The 21610-nt window shown below is 31.3% G+C and overlaps 1 protein-coding gene across 2 annotated transcripts in view; it reads left to right on the top strand.

The window, feature by feature from the left end:
• Window positions 1-4562: 4562 nt before the first annotated feature.
• The window catches only part of LOC126746295 (uncharacterized), a 118639-nt gene continuing 101591 nt past the window's right edge, over window positions 4563-21610 (top strand). The window contains exons 1-2 of one of the 2 annotated variants that reach the window (XM_050454471.1): window positions 4563-4713; window positions 18744-18899. In XM_050454471.1, coding sequence (XP_050310428.1) covers window positions 18794-18899 — 106 coding nt within the window. In that variant the 5' untranslated portion in view covers window positions 4563-4713; window positions 18744-18793. The remainder of the gene's footprint in view (window positions 4714-18743; window positions 18900-21610) is intronic. The other variant, XM_050454470.1, reaches the window with a different exon arrangement.

Genomic DNA, 21610 nt, shown 5'->3' on the forward strand with positions numbered 1-21610 from the left:
GGCAGTTGAAGCCCATTAATTTTTGTTAAAGTAAAAATTCAGCCTTCAATTGCCCAGAAGTAAATTCTGACTACTCTTTAAAATCCAGTAAAAAAGGTTGCAAGCCAATCGGTCTAATAGCGTTCAAGGAATAATTATTTGTATCAAATATACCAGGGCATAACTTAATTGGACGCGATGATCATTTTCTTATAAGTGCCATAAAAAATCACCATCAAGTCCAATTAACATGAGAATTGCACCGCATATGAACAAATATCTGAAGAATCAAATGCAGAAGACTGTAAGTCAATTGAACTAATAGTTTCCAAGAAATAATTATTTTTATCAAAACGTGTTTGCGTGAATTGCATAACTTAAATGGGTACGACCATCATTTTCTTATAAGTGCGATAAAAAATCAGCATCAAGTCCAATTAACATGAGAATTGCACCGCATATAAACAAATATCTGAAGAATCAAATGCAGAAGACTGTAAGTCAATTGAACTAATAGTTTCCAAGAAATAATTATTTTTATCAAAACATGTTTGCATTAATTGCATAACTTAAATGGACACGACCATCATTTTCTTATAAGTGCCATAAAAAATCACCATCAAGTCCAATTAACATGAGAATTGCACCGCATATAAACAAATATCTGAAGAATCAAATGCAGAAGACTGTAAGTCAATTGAACTAATAGTTTCCAAGAAATAATTATTTTTATCAAAACGTGTTTGCGTGAATTGCATAACTTAAATGGACACGACCATCATTTTCTTATGAGTGCCATAAAAAATCACCATCAAGTCCAATTAACATGAGAATTGCACCGCATATAAACAAATATCTGAAGAATCAAATGCAGAAGACTGTAAGTCAATTGAACTAATAGTTTCCAAGAAATAATTATTTTTATCAAAACGTGTTTGCGTGAATTGCATAACTTAAATGGACACGACCATCATTTTCTTATGAGTGCCATAAAAAATCACCATCAAGTCCAATTAACATGAGAATTGCACCGCATATGAACAAATATCTGAAGAATCAAATGCAGAAGACTGTAAGTCAATTGAACTAATAGTTTCCAAGAAATAATTATTTTTATCAAAACGTGTTTGCGTGAATTGCATAACTTAAATGGACACAACCATCATTTTCTTATAAGTGCCATAAAAAATCACCATCAAGTCCAATTAACATGAGAATTGCACCGCATATAAACAAATATCTGAAGAATCAAATGCAGAAGACTGTAAGTCAATTAAACTAATAGTTTCCAAGAAATAATTATTTTTATCAAAACGTGTTTGCGTGAATTGCATAACTTAAATGGGTACGACCATCATTTTCTTATAAGTGCGATAAAAAATCAGCATCAAGTCCAATTAACATGAGAATTGCACCGCATATAAACAAATATCTGAAGAATCAAATGCAGAAGACTGTAAGTCAATTGAACTAATAGTTTCCAAGAAATAATTATTTTTATCAAAACATGTTTGCATTAATTGCATAACTTAAATGGACACGACCATCATTTTCTTATAAGTGCCATAAAAAATCACCATCAAGTCCAATTGACATGAGAATTGCACCGCATATGAACAAATATCTGAAGAATCAAATGCAGAAGACTGTAAGTCAATTGAACTAATAGTTTCCAAGAAATAATTATTTTTATCAAAACGTGTTTGCGTGAATTGCATAACTTAAATGGACACGACCATCATTTTCTTATGAGTGCCATAAAAAATCACCATCAAGTCCAATTAACATGAGAATTGCACCGCATATGAACAAATATCTGAAGAATCAAATGCAGAAGACTGTAAGTCAATTGAACTAATAGTTTCCAAGAAATAATTATTTTTATCAAAACGTGTTTGCGTGAATTGCATAACTTAAATGGACACAACCATCATTTTCTTATAAGTGCCATAAAAAATCACCATCAAGTCCAATTAACATGAGAATTGCACCGCATATAAACAAATATCTGAAGAATCAAATGCAGAAGACTGTAAGTCAATTAAACTAATAGTTTCCAAGAAATAATTATTTTTATCAAAACGTGTTTGCGTGAATTGCATAACTTAAATGGACACGACCATCATTTTCTTATGAGTGCTATAAAAAATCAGCATCAAGTCCAATTAACATAAGAATTGCACCGCATATAAACAAATATCTGAAGAATCAAATGCAGAAGACTGTAAGTCAATTGGTCCAATAGTTTTTGAAAAATAATTATTTTTATCAGTCATGTCCGGGAAAAAATGGCATTAAGTGCATAATTTAAATGAACGCGAACATCATGTTCTTATAAGTGCCATAAAAAATCACCATCAAGTCCAATTAACATGAAAATTGCACCGCATATAAACAAATATCTGAAGAATGAAATGCAGAAGACTGCAAGTCAATTAAACTAATAGTTTCCAAGAAATAATTATTTTTATCAAAACGTGTTTGCATTAATTGCATAACTTAAATGGACACGACCATCATTTTCTTATGAGTGTCATAAAAAATCACCATCAAGTCCAATTAACATGAAAATTGCACCGCATATAAATTAATATCTGAAGAATGAAATGCAGAAGACTGCAAGTCAATTAATCTAATAGTTTCCAAGAAATAATTATTTTTATCAAAACGTGTTTGCATTAATTGCATAACTTAAATGGACACGACCATCATTTTCTTATGAGTGCCATAAAAAATCAGCATCAAGTCCAATTAACATGAGAATTGCACCGCATATAAACAAATATCTGAAGAATCAAATGCAGAAGACTGCAAGTCAATTGAACTAATAGTTTCCAAGAAATAATTATTTTTATCGAAACATGTTTGCATTAATTGCATAACTTAAATGGACACAACCATCATTTTCTTATATATGCGTTAAAAACTCACCATCAAGTCCAATTAACATGACACAAGAAAAGCACCCTGGAATCGATTGAAACCAATAAAAACACCACACACTCCTCCTATAATTTTCAAGGAATATAACCCTGGAAACCAAATAAACCATAGATCCAGAAAATTTAATTAAAGGACGTATTTATACGGCGGCGACCTATCCGGGCGGTTTTGTTTTGTCCCGTTCCATGCTAATTCCAAATTTAACGGTTTAACTCGTCCCGATTTATTCTGGATGAACTTCGTGCGTCCAGAAACCGGGGCAGAGCTCGAAACTCCCGTATATATGTGTGTGGACAATATTAAGGTGTTTATGGACAATGGGGTGAGTTTCGGCGAAAGGGGTTTTAATGACTTGTAGAGTGGATGAAGGAGGTTGTTTGGAAGCGAGTTTATGTGGCTTTTCCAGGGTAATAACATTTTTGGTATAAAAGCGTTTTAAGTAGGTTTTCCAGGATTTTTTTCTAAGAATTACAGGGTGGTGCTTTGAAGAATTGAAGTTTTTCCAGAAATTTTTCATGTCTTTCAAACTTTTGAAGTATCAATTATGATAGATAGAGTTAAATAATGGTTGGTTTGTTGACATTGGATGATATAGGAAAGATTCAGTTCCATTATGACTAATTTCCATGAAAATCCATTAAATAGTCCAAGTTTTACAGGTTGTTTAATATTGGGTGTAAAAAAATGGTGGATGCGCCGACTCCTTGTTAGTTTCACCTGGTTAAAATGCCTTTAGTGTCAAATATTTATTGGTTTGTTGATAGTAGACGACGTAGAAAGGATCCAGTTCCATTATAACCAATTTCCATTAAAATCCATTAAATAGTCCAAGTTTTACAGACTGCTTAATGTTGAATGTAAAAAAATGGTGAATGCATCGATTCCCAGTAAAAATGCTCTTATTAGAGGTAAATATTGACTGGTTGGTATCAATTCTTTAAATTTATTAATATCATCCAGGAATTGGGTTTTCGACTTTTGAGGTGCCTACTAAATTGTTATTTTCTTCCAGGCATTTGGTCATAATTCCGTTGTTTTTCCAGGATTTCAGTTCAATTTTCGAAGTGTCTTAACAACTTCCAAACAACGAATTTCCATGACTGTCCCTTAATGAACTTTCCAGATTTCTTTGATATATACGACTACATTGCAAATTTTCCCCAGGCACTCACACATCCTTCCAGACTCCCTGGAAACCCTGGAATGCCTGGAATACATCATTGAATAACTTCAAATGCCCGAAGCATAAAAATAGACTTTCGCCACAAAGAATTCCCTTAAACCGACTTAAGACATTAGAAGGAAAAATCTCCTTTTGCGTGCCTTATTAAAATTCTTCTCTCCACACCCTCCCTTGTCCCTCGTCCCCCGCCCTTTCTCCCCATGCCCCGACACAGAAACGAAATACAACAAACTGCAAAATGCATCAACCCCCTTGCCCCCCCCTCTTCTTCAAAACGGTCGCTTGCTTGCGCCGCACTCTAGGCCGGGAGGCAGCTGTGTCCCCTCTCGCCCGCCCCCCCCCACCACCGCGATTTCTCTGGATGCTGACTCTGTAGCTGAGCGGGGTTCGTTCCAGAGTTACGCTCAGTTTTGGATCGGTGTAGAGGTGGCAAAGTTATTCGTGTTTTTCCGGTCGAACGTACGCGCGTCGTGAGCGAGATCAGAAGTGGGATTTTCCGGTTTTCGAGAGTCCCAGTCGTTTCAGTGTTTTGGTGTGGATTTTTTACGTGGATTTGGTTGGATGTCGGAGTAAAGTGGTGGCCCAAGTTGGGGGTGAATAAGAAGAAGGTTAGATTGGAGTTTTTTTAGTTTAAGGCACTTGGGTTTCTTGGTTTCTTTGTACCAGGTTTTATGTGTCTCTAACGCACTGGATCTCCTGGAAATTGTGGTTTGCTTACGTAGTTTGACCCCCTATCAAGATTTTATTATGTGTAATTTGGCAAATTCTGTCATAAAAAATAATGATACTGACACGTTTTCATTTATTAGATTAAACTGTCAAATTAATTACTATATATTTCTTACTGTATAAATAAACCAATCTATAGCTTGCAATACATTTCCTAAAAATGTTTTCAAAACTGCATAGGTAGTACCTCTCTTTAAGAATGACTTCAAGACTCAATTCATGATTGAACTGTTGCTAATGTTGATTAATTTGGATTCCGAAAATTATGGATTCCTTCACTAGTAAGTTGATCCAGTCGTTCCTTAAAGGCACCCAAAGTCGTAGTTTACGTCTTCCAGGCTTTTGAGCTAATTTTTTATTTTATTCCAGGCTTTTGAGGTCATTCCTTTGACTTCATAGTTCGTCCAGGAATTTGAGGTTAAACAGCAGAAAGGCCTTAAAGGCAACGTAATTTTTTTAGAGTGTCTTTTTATCTGTCTGGAGGGTAAAATTGATTCATTTGTTCTAGGGAACTATTGAGAAAAAAACTAAATTTTAACTACCTAAACAAAAAAATTGATTTTTTTTAATTTTAGTTCTACATGTTGGGCGCCAAAATGTCCCAAATTCCCAAAAAGTTTAATTCCCCAAGTGAATTAAACGTAGACGTCAATTGCCTAGAAGAAATAAGCTATTACTCATGAAAAAATTAAAAAAATTACCATTTAATTCCTTGGAAAACCTGGAAAGTGACCGCAACTATCTGGAAGAAATTTAATTAAATTAGTTGAAAGAAATACCGATTTACGTCCAGGCAGTTTTAACTGTCTAAAAAGTGCCGAAATTACGACAATTTCCTGGAATGAGTGACTTCAATCGTTTATAAGGAATAAGCAGCTGGGTCCAGGTAGTTGACAATAACCCTGGAAAAACTGAAAAGTGACCTCAATTTACTGGATGAAATAAAGAATCACTTCCAGGCATTTCAAACGTGATCATTTAACTTTAATTTCTTGGATGATATTTTTTCATGCGATTTGCATGAAAGGGTATTTTCTCGTAAATAGCGCAATTTATCAAAAAATTGATTGACAAAGTGTCCAACTTCCAACGTTTACAATATGTAGGACTTTTTTCCATGCAATTTGTACCGGTCCAACCTCCTAGTCGGCTGCATTTATTGTATTAACAAAGACTTCTTACTTGTGCAGTTTGTACGCGTCCAACGACTAAAGCATTAGAAGTATCTTAATATCAAAATGAAGAACTTGCTTATATGAGGTTTTTACGAACTGAGAGGAGCTTTCTATATACTTATTACACTAGAAAACTGCATAAAGGGACCCTACTACAAAATTTAATGACTGTAGTTTGTTAATTTTTTAATTAAAAAAGTACTTAAGCTAGGGAGTTAAAATTTTTTGACAAAATTGCCTGTGGTACTGTCTATAAGTCCTGAAAGTTTCGTATCTATAGGTCTCGTCAGTTAAAAGTTATTTAGGTCTGAGTTTCAAGCCTTAACAAATTTAAATTGAACATGACAGTCATTTGTAAATTTTTTATTTAAAAACTACTTGAGCTAGAGAGTCAAAATTTTCTGACAAAATGGCCTGTAGTACCGCCTACAAGCCCTGAAAGTTTCGTACCTATAGGTCTCGTCAGTTAAAAGTTATTTAGGTCTGAGTTTCAAGCCTTAACAAATTTAAATTGAACATGACAGTCATTTGTAAATTTTTTATTTAAAAACTACTAAAGCTAGAGAGTCAAAATTTTCTGAAAAAATGGCCTGTAGTACTGCCTACAAGCCCTGAAAGTTTCGTACCTATAGGTCTCGTCAGTTAAAAGTTATTTAGGTCTTAGTTTCAAGCCTTAACAAATTTAAAATGAACATGACTGTCATTTGTTAATTTTTTAATTAAAAACTACTTAAGCTAGAAAAATAATTTGTTTTGACAAAATGGTCTTTGGTACTGCCTATAAGTCCTGAAAGTTTCGTATCTGTAGGTCTCGTCAGTTAAAAGTTATTAAGGTCTTAGTTTCAAGTTTAAAATTTAACAAAATTTAATTGAACATGACTGTCATTTGTTAATTTTTTAATTAAAAACTACTTAAGCTAGAGAGTTAAGATTTTCTGACAAAATGTCCTGTGGTACTGTCTATAAGTCTCGAAAGTTTCGTATCTGTAGGTCTCATCAGTCAAAAGTTATTAAGGTCTTAGTTTCAATTTTAAAATTTAACAAAATTTAATTGAACATGACTGTCATTTGTAATTTTTTAATTAAAAACTACTTAAGCTAGAAACTCAAAATTTTCCGACAAAATGGCCTGTAGCACTGTCTATAAGTCTTGAAAGTTTCGTGTTTGTAGGTCTCATCAGTCAAAAGTTATGTAGGTCTTAGTTTCAAGCCTTAACAAATTTAAATTGAACATGACTGTTATTTGTTATTTTTTTAATTAAAAACTACTTAAGCTAGAGAGTCAAAATTTTCTGACAAAATGGCCTGTGGTACTGCCTATAAGCTTTGAAAGTTTCGTGTCTGTAGGTTTCGTCAGTTAAAAGTTATTAAGTTCTTAGGTTAAAGCTTCAAATTTAACGAAATTTAATTGAACATGACTGTAATTTATATTTTTTTATTTAAAAAGTACTTAAGCTAGAGAGTTAAAATTTTCGGACAAAATGGCCTGTAGTACTGTCTATAAGCTTTGAAAGTTTCGTATTTATAGGTCTCATCAGTCAAAAGTTATTTTGGTCTTAGTTTCAAGCCTTAACAAATTTAAATTGAACATGACTGTCATTTGTTAATTTTTTAATTAAAAAAGTACTTAAGCTAGAAAGCCAAAATTTTTTGAAAAAATGGCCTGTGGTACTGCCTATAAGTTTTGAAAGTTTCGTATTTGTAGGTCTCATCAGTCAAAAGTTATTAAGGTCTAATGTTCAAGCTTAAAATTTAACCAAATTTAATTGAACATGACTGTCATTTATATTTTTTTAATTAAAAAGTACTTAAGCTAGAAAGTTAAAATTTTCTGACAAAATGGACTGTGGTACTGCCTATAAGCCCTAAAAGTTTCGTATCTATAGGTCTCGTCAGTCAAAAGTTATTTAGGTCTTAGTTCCAAGCTCAATATTGATACAAAATTTAATTGAACATGACTGTCATTTGTTAATTTTTTAATTAAAAAGTACTTAAGCTAGAAAGTCAAAATTTTCTGACAAAATGGTTTATGGTACCGCCTATAAGTCTTGAAAGTTTCGTATCTGTAGGTCTCGTCAGTTAAAAGTTATTAATGTCTTAGTTTCAAGCTTAAAATTTAACAAAATTTAATTGAACATGACTGTCATTTGTTAATTTTTTAATTAAAAACTACTTAAGCTAGAGAATTAACATTTTCTGACAAAATGGCCTGTGGTACTGCCTATATGCCCTGAAAGTTTCGTATCTGTAGGTCTCGTCAGTATAAAGTTGTTGGGCGCCAAAGTGTCTAATTCTACTTACTTGATTTAATTCCACCTAAACAGATAAATATTTTGAAGTTAATTTTACCTGTATAAATAATAAAAAAATTGATTTTCAGATTTTACATCTCTATATAGAACCTCTATCAAAATTTCAGTTTCACTTGTTGGGCGCCAAAATGTCGCTTTTAGCTACCCAGACAAAAATAATTTTTTTTGTTTAAATTCACATGTTGGGCGCCAAAATGCCCATTTGTTCAATAACAAAAAAAAGTCGATTTTTTAAATATTCGACACGTTTAAAGAAAAATACGATTCCGTACCAAATTGTGGATAGATCGATCCAGGGAGGGAAGAATTAACCTCCGTTGGGGACACTTAGTTTCGCACGTGTCCGAATCCGATGTTCCAGGGATTTTTCCTTTTTCTATTTGATTGAGAAGGGAGGGATTTACCATTAGTATTCTGGATAAGCTGCTCAGTTGACGTAATAAAATATAGAACCGAATTTATTTTTTTTTTGGTCTATATTTTAATGATAGAGGCCCAATCTATGTAAGAAAAGTACAATTTCCTTTAATTTCCATGCGATCCAGTTCCTAAGGGACAAAATGTGTAAAAACTCACTTGACCTCGTCAAGCAAAGTCGCTTAATGCTAAAAAACTGCCATTACCCTTATCGAGTTTAATTAGCTTTTAATCCTCCCTCCTCACACCCCCTGCCCTACCGCAGTGAGTGATAAATTATGAAAAATTCACCCGCTCGAATAATTATTGTCGAAGGGTGAAAGAAATTTGGCAAATTAAGAGTGTGCCCCTTTTTAGCTTAAAAGGGGGTGCAATTAAACCCTATTAATTATTTAATGTAAAAGGGAATTTGGCTATTGGGGGAATTTACTAGGAAGCTGGATGCACGTTATTCAATCTCACCAAATTTCGGAGATTATTTAAGACTGTTATTCCAGGAATCTAAATTACTTAGAGCTGATATATGTGAGTAATCCTAAATAACTAAGTGCCTGGAATAATCTTCTTAGTGCCCTTAAATGTCTTTCAGGAAATTGAAGGTAATTTTACCAAATTTTCGAACCGATTCCAAAAATCCTTGGAATAATCCTTTGAGTACCCCGAGACTCCAAAAGCATCTTTCCAGGTTCAAGGGGATCCTGGAAACTAAATCCGAATTCGGATTTGCTTGTTGGGTGGCGCAGTCTGCGTAGGATCCCCCGACACGTTATTAGTTCGCCGGACTAATGAACGTCGTCGACGTTCGCGAATTAATTCCTCCCTATAACCTTAAAGCAGTTTAATGTTAATTTAATAATTAGCGTTAACGTCGTAGACGTGAGAATATTTTCAAACGTAGCGGGAGGTCTATATTAGAGACGCCTTGTCGCGTCGCTTAATTCCCTCCGATTAGTGACCCGTTAATGTATGGATGAATGATCTTAAGTGTTACTTTGACTGAATTTAAGAGACTGGTTACAACCTGAATGTTGCGTACCTTGTGTTTTATATGCCAATTATATTGCCAAAATATACCTCAGATGCTTATGATCTGATTCAAGGAATTTCTCAACAGGGCTCTGAACTACATTAAAGATCAGAACTTTCGGATCAGATTAATGCACGCTAAATTAAAGGAGATCAATAAAATAGTCATGGAGTGTCGTTTTGTAGATCTTAACGATATCTCTCGGTTCGAGGTCTTTTGGAGTTTGTTTGGTCCTCAATTGCCTGGAATAGAAAAGGTTAGGTTTACTTCCAGGCAGTTGCAGGAAACTCCAATGAAATTATGGTTTTTCTAGACAACTGACTGGAATAGATCAATCAATTTTGTCTTAGAGGCAATTAAAAAAAAACGTTAGGTAGAACTAGAAATTTAAAAAAAAAAATTTTTTTGTCCAGGTTGCTAAAATTAGGGTTAAAATATTTATATCTTTAGGTACGGTTAAAGTTTCGTGCGTAGAAATTGAATTTTTGAATTTTTGAATTTTTGAAACTCCTCATTATTCTCGAGTAAAATAAGAAATATATTTTTTTTAAATGAGGAGACTTCAGCAGATATAAAAAAAAGAAATCTCATTGGGTTCCTCATTTTTTATTTAAAATAAGTAAAAATACTTTAAAAAAATAAGGAGCCAAATAAAAATTCATGACAATTTTACTAAACAAACATTTTAATTAGGCTCCTCATTTTCCGCCTATAATAAAAACAATTAAATTAGAGAAATGAGGAGCCAAAAAATAAATTCATGGCAGACTTTTTCTACAAGAATTCTCATCAAGCTCCTCATTTTTTATTTTAAGTAAATGAGGAGCCAATAGACGTGAGGAGTTTTTTTAATTTTACAAGAATTCTTATTAAGCTCCTCATTTTTTGGCCAAGAATCGGAATAGTATTTGAAGGAAATGAGGAGCCAATAAATAAGAAGATATAGACTTAGGTATGAGGAACCAAATGAAAATTCCAGGCAGTTAAAGATTTTCATTTGCGGGACTTTTGAATTTTTAAATTTTTGAATTGTTTTTTAACTCCTCATTTTTTCTCGAGTAAAATAAGAAATAATTTTTTTTTAAATGAGGAGGCTTTAGCAGATATAAAAAAAGAAATCTCATTGGGCTCCTCATTTTTAATTTAAAATAAGCAAAAATACTTCAAAAAAATTAGGAGCCAAATAAAAATTCGAGGCAGCTGACAATTTTACTAAACAAAAATTTTCATTGGGCTCCTCATTTCCCGCCTAAAATAAAAACAATTAATTTAGAGAAATGAGGAGCCAAAAAATAAATTCATGGCAGACTATTTTCTACAAGAATTCACATCAAGCTCCTCATTTTTTTCCTAATGAAAATGAGGAGCCAATAGACGTGAGGAGTTAAACAACAACTTAAATATATTGAATAATATTCTTTACAAGAATTTTTATTAGCCTCCTCATTTTTTGTCCAAAATCAAAAGATATATTTTAGAGAAATGAGGGGCCAATAAGCATAGGGATCAAATTCCTGGCATTTCAAATTATTATTTTTTTAATAATTGTTTTTAAACTTCTTATTTTTCACCCAAAAAAACTGGTATCTTCAGGTTTGATTTATTTAATATTTAAGATATTTTGGCGCCCAACATGTAGAACAGAAATTTGAGAAATTGTTTTTTTTTGCATATTTAGCTAAAATTAGTGCAAAAAAATATTTATATCATTAGTTTCAATTAAGTTTTCGTGAGGAAAAGTAGACATTTTGGCGCCCAACATAAAAATTGAAAATTTGAAAATGGCTCTAATTAAAGATATAAAATGTGAAAATCGATTTTTTTTGTCTAGATAGGTAACGCTAGTTTCAAAATATTTGCATCTTCAGGTAGAAATATTTTTTTTTAAGGAAAATTTGAGATCTTTTGGCAAACAACATGTGGAACTAAAAATTTTAAAAATCAACAAAAACAGCAACAAACTGATCACTGAATAAAAAACAAGAAATAAGTAATCACCTGAAGCATAAAATCCAGTTGAAAGAGGAACGTTTTCCCACTCGAGTGCTTTAATGTCTCTCGCTCTTTCTCCCTCAAAGAAATATCGAAAGATCGATCGGGCACGTAAAGGGGCCACATCAACTGGAAAAATGGCAAATGCTCATTTTTGAATGCAAAAACGACAGGGAAAAGTATAAATCAAAACAAGTCTGTTGCTATTGTGCCTCCTCGCAGTTGTTTATGTCGAAGAGCGACATTTTCCCTTCCTTTCATTTTACCCCCGTCCTAATCCCTTCTTTGAAAGAAATACTGCCTAGAGGATCGTAAATTGGTGTGTATTTATTTCGTTAGTCTTATTGGAAGGCAGTTTAAGACGACAATAGAGGTCCAATTTGGGATATAGATGGGGAATAACTCACTCGGATGCTGAAAGGCGAGAGGAAGGAAAAGAACGGGGTCTCTTTCTCATTTTTTTTTCGTCTTTATTCCTACTGGATGAAACGTCTATACGGGATAAGGATTCGGAGATAAAAGGAGAGGGGGCTAATTGAGGAGTCGTGACATATTTGATTGTGTCGCGGCCTGTTTTATTTCTCAGGATCCAATTTTACAAGGGATTCTCTTTATCTGGATTCGTTTTAAGGGATTAGTGACGTACTGGAATGAAATAAGACAAAAAGTTTAAATGGCTCAAGGATCAGTAGGTGATTGACGATCCTCGTTTGTTGTGGGTCAAATTGTGTCAAATAATCTAAAAAAAAATATTTCTACCTGAAGATACAAATATTTTAAAGCTAGTATTACCTATCTAGACAAAAAACAGTAGATTTTCACATTTAACATATTTAATTAGCACCATTTTCAAATTTTTAATTTTTATGTTGGGCGCCAAAATGTCTATTTTTCCTCTAGAAAATCTAATTGAACCTAAAGATATAAATACTTTTTGCACTAATTTTAGCTAAATATGCAAAAAAAATAATTTTTTAAAATTCTGTTCTACATGTTGGGCGCCAAAATATCTCAAATATTCAATAAAAAAATTATTTTTACCTGAAGATACAATTTTTTTTGGGTGAAAAATTAGAAGTTTCAAAACAATTATTAAAGAAAAAATAATTTAAAATGCCAGGAATTTGATCCCTATACTTATTGGCTCCTCATTTCTCTTAAATTTTTTTTTTGGACAAAAAATGAGGAGGCTTATAAAAATTCTTGTAAAAAATATTATTCAATATATTTAAGTTTTTGTTTAACTCCTCACGTCTATTGGCTCCTCATTTTCATTAGGAAAAAAATGAGGAGCTTGATGAGAATTCTTGTAGAAAATAGTCTGCCATGAATTTATTTTTTGGCTCCTCATTTCGCTAAATTAATTGTTTTTATTATAGGCGGAAAATGAGGAGCCCAATGAACATTTTTGTTTAGGAAAATTGTCAGCTGCCTCGAATTTTTATTTAACTCCTTATTTTTTGTTTTTAAGTATTTTTGCTTATTTTAAATGAAAAATGAGGAGCCCAATGAGATTTTTTTTATATCTGCTGAAGCCTATTCATTTAAAACAAATATATTTCTTATTTTACTTAAGAAAAATGATTAGTTAAAAAACAATTCAAAAAATTCAAAAATTCAATTAAAAAATTCAAAAGTTCAAAAATTCAAAAGTTTCCCAAATGAAAACCTTCAACTGCCTAGAACTTTCATTTGGCTCCTCATACCTATGTCTATATCTTCTTATCTATTGGCTCCTCATTTCCTTCAAATACTATTCCGATTCTTGGCCAAAAAATGAGGAGCTTAATAAGAATTCTTGTAAAATTAGAGAAACTTTCTTTAACTGCATGATATTTTTCATTGGCATCACGTACAAGTTGGGCGCCAAAATATCTCAAGTATTCTATAAAAAAAATTATTTTTACCTGAAGATACAAATATTTTTGAATGAAAAATAAAAAGTTTAAAAACAAATATTGAAAAAAAAATAATTTAAAATGCCAGGAATTTGATCCCTATGCTTATTGGCTCCTCATTTCTCTAAAATATATCTTTTTATTTTGGACAAAAAATGAGGAGGCTAATAAAAATTCTTGTAAAGAATATTATTCAATATATTTAAGTTGTTGTTTAACTCCTCACGTCTACTGGCTCCTCATTTTCATTAGGAAAAAAATTAAAAAGCTTGATGAGAATTCTTGTAGAAAATAATCTGCCATGAATTTATTTTTTGGCTCCTCATTTCTCTAAATTAATTGTTTTTTTTATAGGCGGAAAATGAGGAGCCCAATGAACATTTTTGTTTAGTAAAATTGTCAGCTGCCTCGAATTTTTATTTAACTACTTATTTTTTGTTTTTAACTATTTTTGCTTATTTTAAATAAGAAATGAGGAGCCCAATGAGATTTCTTTTTTTATGTCTGCTGAAGCCTCCTCATATAAAAAAATATATTTCTTATTTTACTCGAGAAAAATGAGGAGTTAAAAAACAATTCAAAAATTCAAAAATTCAAAAATTCAGAAATTCAAAAATTCAAAAATTCAAAAATTCAAAAATTCAAAAATTCAAAAATTCAAAAATTTAAAAATTCAAAAGTTCCCCAAATGAAAATCTTCAACCGCCTAGAACTTTCATTTGGCTCCTCATACTTATGTTTCTTATCCTTCTTATCTATTGGCTCCTCATTTCCTTCAAATACTATTCCTATTCTTGGCCAAGAAATGAGGAGCTTAATAAAAATTCTTGTAAAATTAAAAAAACTTTCATTAACTGTCTGATATTTTTCTTCGGCATTGGGTTGGGCGCCAAAATATCTCAAATATTCTAAAAAAAAAAAATATATTTTTACCTGAAGATGCAAATATTTTGAAACAAGCGTTACTTATCTAGACAAAAAAAAGGCGATTTCACATTCCACATCTTTATTTACCAACACTTTCAACACTTCAGTTCCACATGTTGGGCGCCAAAATGTCTATTTTTCAATTTTTTTTTAAATTTTCTAAATTTTTAAAGAAAAATACGATTCGATAACAAATTGAGGATAGCTCGATCGAACGAAGGAGAAATTGATCTTTGTTAGGAACACTCAAAAAAAATCCCATACTTATTCGTAAACATAAGGCAATTCCCCATTGGCCAATAATAATCAAATCGGTTGAAAACTGCCGTCCAATTTAATCGAACCTTGTCGGCGAGTTAGTTAAACAATCAATTTATCAAATAAAACCCGACAGACCGTCTTGTTTACGTCCGTCACGTAAACGACGTAAACGTTCGCTCCCCGGTTACGTCGATAAACTGATCAGGGATTTTGCCTTCAATTTACTTCCGTGATTCGGTCACAGACAGCAAAAACTGCAGTCGGTATGGACGTTTTTAATACTCTCCGGAGCGTGCAATAAGTAAGCACTTGCCGCACGCACCTCATACATCAATTTATCTTTAGTTCGTTTCAAAAAAGGTCACACTTGACGAAAAAAACTTAATTTTTTTTCTTACTTTCTGGTGCGTGCGTTAAGTAGGCACTTGCCGCACGCTCCACTAAAATCATTTTATTATCCATCAAATTTTTCTCGATACGTGACGAAAGAAACCCTCTGATTTTAAATAAAACGATAAAACGTCCCTTTTATCGCGTGGGGAGAAATCGAGGTATAAGAAACGTTCCGCTATAGGAGCGACGGTGTCAATACCATGCACGTGTTTATTCATGCCTTATCGAACATATTGGAATATAATATTCAGGGATATTTTTCAGGCACGGGTGGGTACTCGTCGAGCTATATGTTTTTAAAAACGGGGAATTTAGGGAAATCTGAGATAAACGATTGCGAATACAGTTTTTAAGGATTCTTTTTTTCAAGGTGAAATCAAGGGTATTTTTGCTTGTTATGAGTTTCTCAGACAATTTTAGTGGATTGCCTTAAAATAAACAAACAGGAAATGTTATTCCAGTCCTTCCTTGTTTGAGTTTTTCTTCCCTTCTGTCATTTTATTCCATGCTTTAACAGTAACTCCTTCAATTTCCAAGGCATTTATCATAATTTCTGTTTTTGTTCCAGGATTTGCACGTATCGGTCTTTTACCTTCCAGGAATAATTTATCACTTAATTCCAGGAGTTTCTTGTGTATATTCATAACTATCCTGATTGAAAAACTCTTTTTTGAAGGAGGCAATAAATATGCTCCTCATTTTCTTAAAATTTATTATGTACCTTAAATGGTTTAAGAAGAGATTAAAAAAAATATGAAAGATTCTTATTGGCTCCTCATTTTCATTAAAATAATCCTCTTTGTAATTCAGGCCAAAAATTAGGAGCTTAAAAATTCTAAATAGTCTAAAATAAGGAGGAGTTTTTTTACAGGAATGAGGAGCCTATTTATTGATTTTTAAAAAATAATTCCAAACAGTTGAAAATTTTTTCTTGACAATTTTTCCTTATGCTCCTCATGCTTCTTATGCTCCTGTTAAAAGAAATTTTTCAACTGCCTGATATTTATTTCTAAAAAAAATCAATAAATTTACTCCTCATTTTTGCAAAAAATTTTCTCCTTATTTTAGGCCAAAATGAGGAGCTAAATAAAACATTCTAAAATAAAAAATTATTCACATGCCTGCAATTTTTGTTTAGCTCCTCATGTCTACTGGCTCCTCATTTTTATAATATGCTTCTTAAAATTAAATCAAAAAATTTGAAGTGTATTATTTTTTTCTTAAATTTTTAATTGCTTGAAATTTTTGTGTAGTACCTCATTTACTTGAATTTATTTTTTTCTTTTTTTTGGGTGAAAAATAGGAAGTTCAAAAATAATTATTAAAAAAAACATAATTTCAAATGCCAGGAATTTGCTCCTTATACCTATTGGCTCCTCATTTCCCTTAATATTTCTATTTATTTTAGACAAGAAATAAGGAGGCTAATAAAAATTCTTGTAAAGAAAATTATTTAATATATTTAAGTTTTTGTTTAACTCCACACGTCTATTGGCTCCTCATTTTCTTAAAATACTTTTATTTTTTCTTAGGAAAAAATGAGGAGCTTAATGAGAATTCTTTAAAAAAAAATTTTTTTTGGCACCTCATTTTTATTAAATAATTGTTTTATTATATAAGTGGAAAATGAGGAGCCTAAAGTCATTTGCTCTAAAAAAATAATATCAAATGCTAAGAATTATTTTTTTTTTCTTACTCAATGGCTCCTCATTTCTCTAAATTAAGTGTTCTTATTATAGGCAGAAAATGAGGAGCCTAATGAAAATTTTTGTTTAGTAAAATTGTCAGCTGCCTTGAATTTTTATTATTTAGCTCCTCATTTTTTTGCCTATTTTAAATGAAAAATGAGGAGCTCAATGAGATTTCTTCTGAAAAAAATTCTCTAAACTGCAAGGAATTTTAAAATTTTTATATCTACTATAGCCTCCTCATTTAAAAAAACTATTTCTTATTTTACTCTAGAAAAATGAGGAGCTAAAAAACACAATTGAAAAATTGAAAAATTGAAAAATTGAAAAATTGAAAAATTGAAAAATTGAAAAATTGAAAAATTCTAAAATTCTAAAATTCTAAAATTCTAAAATTCTAAAATTCTAAAATTCTAAAATTCTAAAATTCTAAAATTCTAAAATTCTAAAATTCTAAAATTCTAAAATTCTAAAATTCTAAAATTCTAAAATTCTAAAATTCTAAAATTCTAAAATTCTAAAATTCTAAAATTCTAAAATTCTAAAATTCTAAAATTCTAAAATTCTAAAATTCTAAAATTCTAAAATTCTAAAATTCTAAAATTCTAAAATTCTAAAATTCTAAAATTCTAAAATTCTAAAATTCTAAAATTCTAAAATTCTAAAATTCTAAAATTCTAAAATTCTAAAATTCTAAAATTCTAAAATTCTAAAATTCTAAAATTCTAAAATTCTAAAATTCTAAAATTCTAAAATTCTAAAATTCTAAAATTCTAAAATTCTAAAATTCTAAAATTCTAAAATTCTAAAATTCTAAAATTCTAAAATTCTAAAATTCTAAAATTCTAAAATTCTAAAATTCTAAAATTCTAAAATTCTAAAATTCTAAAATTCTAAAATTCTAAAATTCTAAAATTCTAAAATTCTAAAATTCTAAAATTCAAAAATTCTAAAATTCCGCAAAAGGAAATTTTTAACTGCCTGGAATTCTCATTAGGCTCCTCATACTTATTTGCGTATCTCCTTTTCTATTGGCTCCTCATTTCCTTCAAATACTATTCCTATTCTTGACAAAAAAATGAGGAGCCTTATAAGAATTCTTGTTAAATAAGTGACTGCACATACTTATTCCAAAATTGTACATTAAAATTTTAAAACATTTAAGGAACAAAATACTAAATGATAAATAAATAAACAATTGCATGAAAAAATAAATAAATAACCAATGCCAGTACACAAATCTATCCAATCAAATATTGGCTCCTCATTTTCTAAAAATACTTCTGGTTATTTTAGACAAAAATGAGGAGCTTAAGTATTTTCGCCCTTAGCTCCTCATTTCTTAACAATACTTCTCCTCATATATAAAATTAGGACTTGCATCTCTGATTAAATAAAAGCTCTTTTATTGCTACTACACCTAATAAATAAAATTTTTTTCTTTAGCTCCTCATTTTCTTACATCTTTTTCAGTTTGTTGTTCTCTTCAAATATGACCCATATCATATTACGAAAAATGTTTATAACCCCAAAACAGGAAACCGTTGGTTCCTTAATTTAGCGAAGGTAAAATGAGGAGCTATAAGCTAAATGTCCTGAAAAAAAGAATGTAATTTTTGCTTAGGCTCCTCATATTTATCAGCAACTATAAATTATACATTCAACCCCCCCTAACTCTTTAGTATTCCATACGACTTTTACCAGATATTTTACGAGTTGTTTTTCCTCACCCTCCTCACCCTCACATAAAATCCAAAGTTAATTTCCCGAACCCACCCTTCCGAAATTCTAATATCGTAAGTCGCCCATATTTGTTTAGGCCCATCTCTAAACATCCCCGTCTGTTTCCATAGGAGGACCCGACTACATATGCCCGAGGAATATTTGGACAAACAAAAGAATATGACGGTGCCGAGCCCCTTATCGTGTATACGACTCGTTTTGCTTCTCTTCGCAGTTTTGTTGCTTACCAAAGGTAAGTGGTTTAACTTTTTTCTTGTTTTTTTTACATAAAAAATAAATTGTTTTTTGTTAGGAGTGGTTTGGCGAATATTTGTTCAATATGCTCCTCATTTCCTATATATTGCATTGTGACATGTTATCTCTTTTTCTATGACTAGTGTTAGAAACTATTAAGGAGATTTTAAAATTTCTGTTAATGGGTAATATAAGGAACTTAAGTGAATATTTTTTTATGAAATTGCCCCTTAAAATCCCTAAATTTCGATGTGCTACGCTGTTTGGAAACTGAACTTAACCTCTTCACTGGAAATCTAGTTAAAGTTAGTTGCCCTCAGACATAAATATAAGCCCCCTAAATTGCTTATGAACACCCAAAGTTGCCCTCAGGAACTTCCTATAGACGCAATTGGCTGGCAACCTCCTCATAACTTAAAACTTATATGACCCTCGTGGATGTGCCAACTGGCTAATTTAAAGTTTATAATTCTGTTTTAGGGTGTCGCTTTTTTTACCAAAGAAAAATTGAATATTAAGAAAAGGAGCACGATTGGTTTATAAAAACTATAAAAGGCATTAGGAGCAGAAGCATATTTTCGGTCGTAACGATAATGGTCGTAAAAGGCAACGAATTTAGTTCGGCTCCGTTTTAAAACGGCGAAATGGCCGCTCTTGGGCGAGTCTGCACCGATTTTCTTACTATTATAACCCCGAACGTAAAAATATACAAGAAACGATGCAGTTTTCATTTTAGAAGTTTATATATGAAGCTTAATAGTACCAGCAGTAAATAAAAAATAAATTGCTTGTAATTTCTTTCTAGGCTTTTTATGTCTATTGACTCCTCATTTACGCTTCTCATTTTCTTGATAGCGATCAATAATACGACATAAAAATATGAGGAGCATAATGGTAATTTTTTACTATTTTTTGAACTTGCTTCCTTATATCTAACGGCTCCTCATTTACGCTCTTCATATCTAACAGCTCCTCATTTTCTTTATAGCGATCAATAATGTGACATGAAAATGAGGAGCATAATAATAGTTTTTAGTATTTTTTTAAAATTACCTCCTCATGTCTATTGGCTCCTCATTTATGCTCCTAATTTTTCTTTATAGGGATCAATAATGCGACATACAAATACGAGGAGCATAGTTATAATTTTGACTATTTTCTCGAACTTGCCTCCTCATATCTATCATATCTAATGGCTCTTGTTTTAACCATTTTTTTCTTGCATTGGAGTAAAACATTGATTCTCATAATTTTTTTTTTATAGTAGTACCAGCAGTAAATGAAAAATAAATTGCTTGTAATTTTTTTTTAGGCTTTTCGTATCTACTGGCTCCTCATTTACGTTCCTCATTTTCTTTATAGCAATCAATAATGCGACATGAAAGTATGAGGAGTATAATGATAATTTTGATTATTTTTTTTTGAACTTGCCTCCTCATAACTAACGTCTCCTCATTTTCTTTATAGCAATCAATAATGCGATATGAAAAATGAGCATATTAATAGTTTTTTTTTTTTGAAATTGCCTCCTCATGTCTATTGGCTCTTCATTTACTCTCCTAATTTTTCTTTATAGGGATCAATATGCGACATAAAAATATGAGGAGCATAATGATAATTTTGTCTATTTTTTCGAACTTGCCTCCTCATATCTATCATATCCAATGGCTCTTCATTTAACCATATTTTTCTTGCATGGGAGTAAAACAATTATTCTCATAAAATTTTTTTTATAGTAGGACCAGCAGTAAATGAAAAATAAATTGCTTGTAATTTCTTTTTAGGCTTTTCATGTCTATTGACTCCTATGAGATATAAAAATATGAGTAGCATAATGGTAATTTTTGACTATTTTTTGAACTTGCCTCCTCATATCTAACGACTCCTCATTTTCTTTGTAGCGATCAATAATGTGACATTAAAATGAGGAGCATAATAATAGTTTTTACTATTTTTTTTAATTGCCTCCTCATGTCTATTGACTCCTCATTTACGCTCCTAATTTTTCTTTATAGCGATCAATAATGCGACATAAAAAATATGAGGAACATAATGATAATTTTAACTATTTTTTCGAAATTACCTCCTCATATCTAATGGCTCTAAGATTTAATCATTTTTTTCTTGGATGGGAGTAAAACATTTATTTTCGTAATTTTTTTTTATAGTAGTACCAGCAGTAAATGAAAAATAAATTGCTTGTAATTTCTTTTTTGGCTTTCCGTGTCTATTAGCTCCTCATTTACCCTCCTCATATTTTTTATAGCGATCAATAATGCTGCATCAAAATATGAGGAGCATAATGAAACTTTTGACTATTTTTTCAACTTTTTTCCTCATATTTAATGGCCCCTCATTTTCTTTACAGCGATCAATAATGGTAAATTTAAAAATATGGAGCATAATGATAATTTTCATTATTTTTTTGGTTAAGTTTTCACCTCATATTTAATGGCTTTTCATTTATGCTCCTCATTTTCTTAATAGCAATCAATAATGCGACATGAAAATGTAAAGAGCGTATTGATAATTTTTTTCTATATTTTTTAACTCGCCTCCTCATATCTAACGGCTCCTCATTTATACTTCTCATTTGCTTTATAGCGAACATACGACATGAAAAAATGAGGAGCATAGTGATAATTTTGACTATTTTTTGAGCTTGCCTCCTCATATATAACGGCTCCTCATTTACGCTACTAATTTTTT

Source organism: Anthonomus grandis, chromosome 17 (assembly GCF_022605725.1).
Source record: "Anthonomus grandis grandis chromosome 17, icAntGran1.3, whole genome shotgun sequence".
Lineage (NCBI taxonomy): Eukaryota > Metazoa > Arthropoda > Insecta > Coleoptera > Curculionidae > Anthonomus > Anthonomus grandis.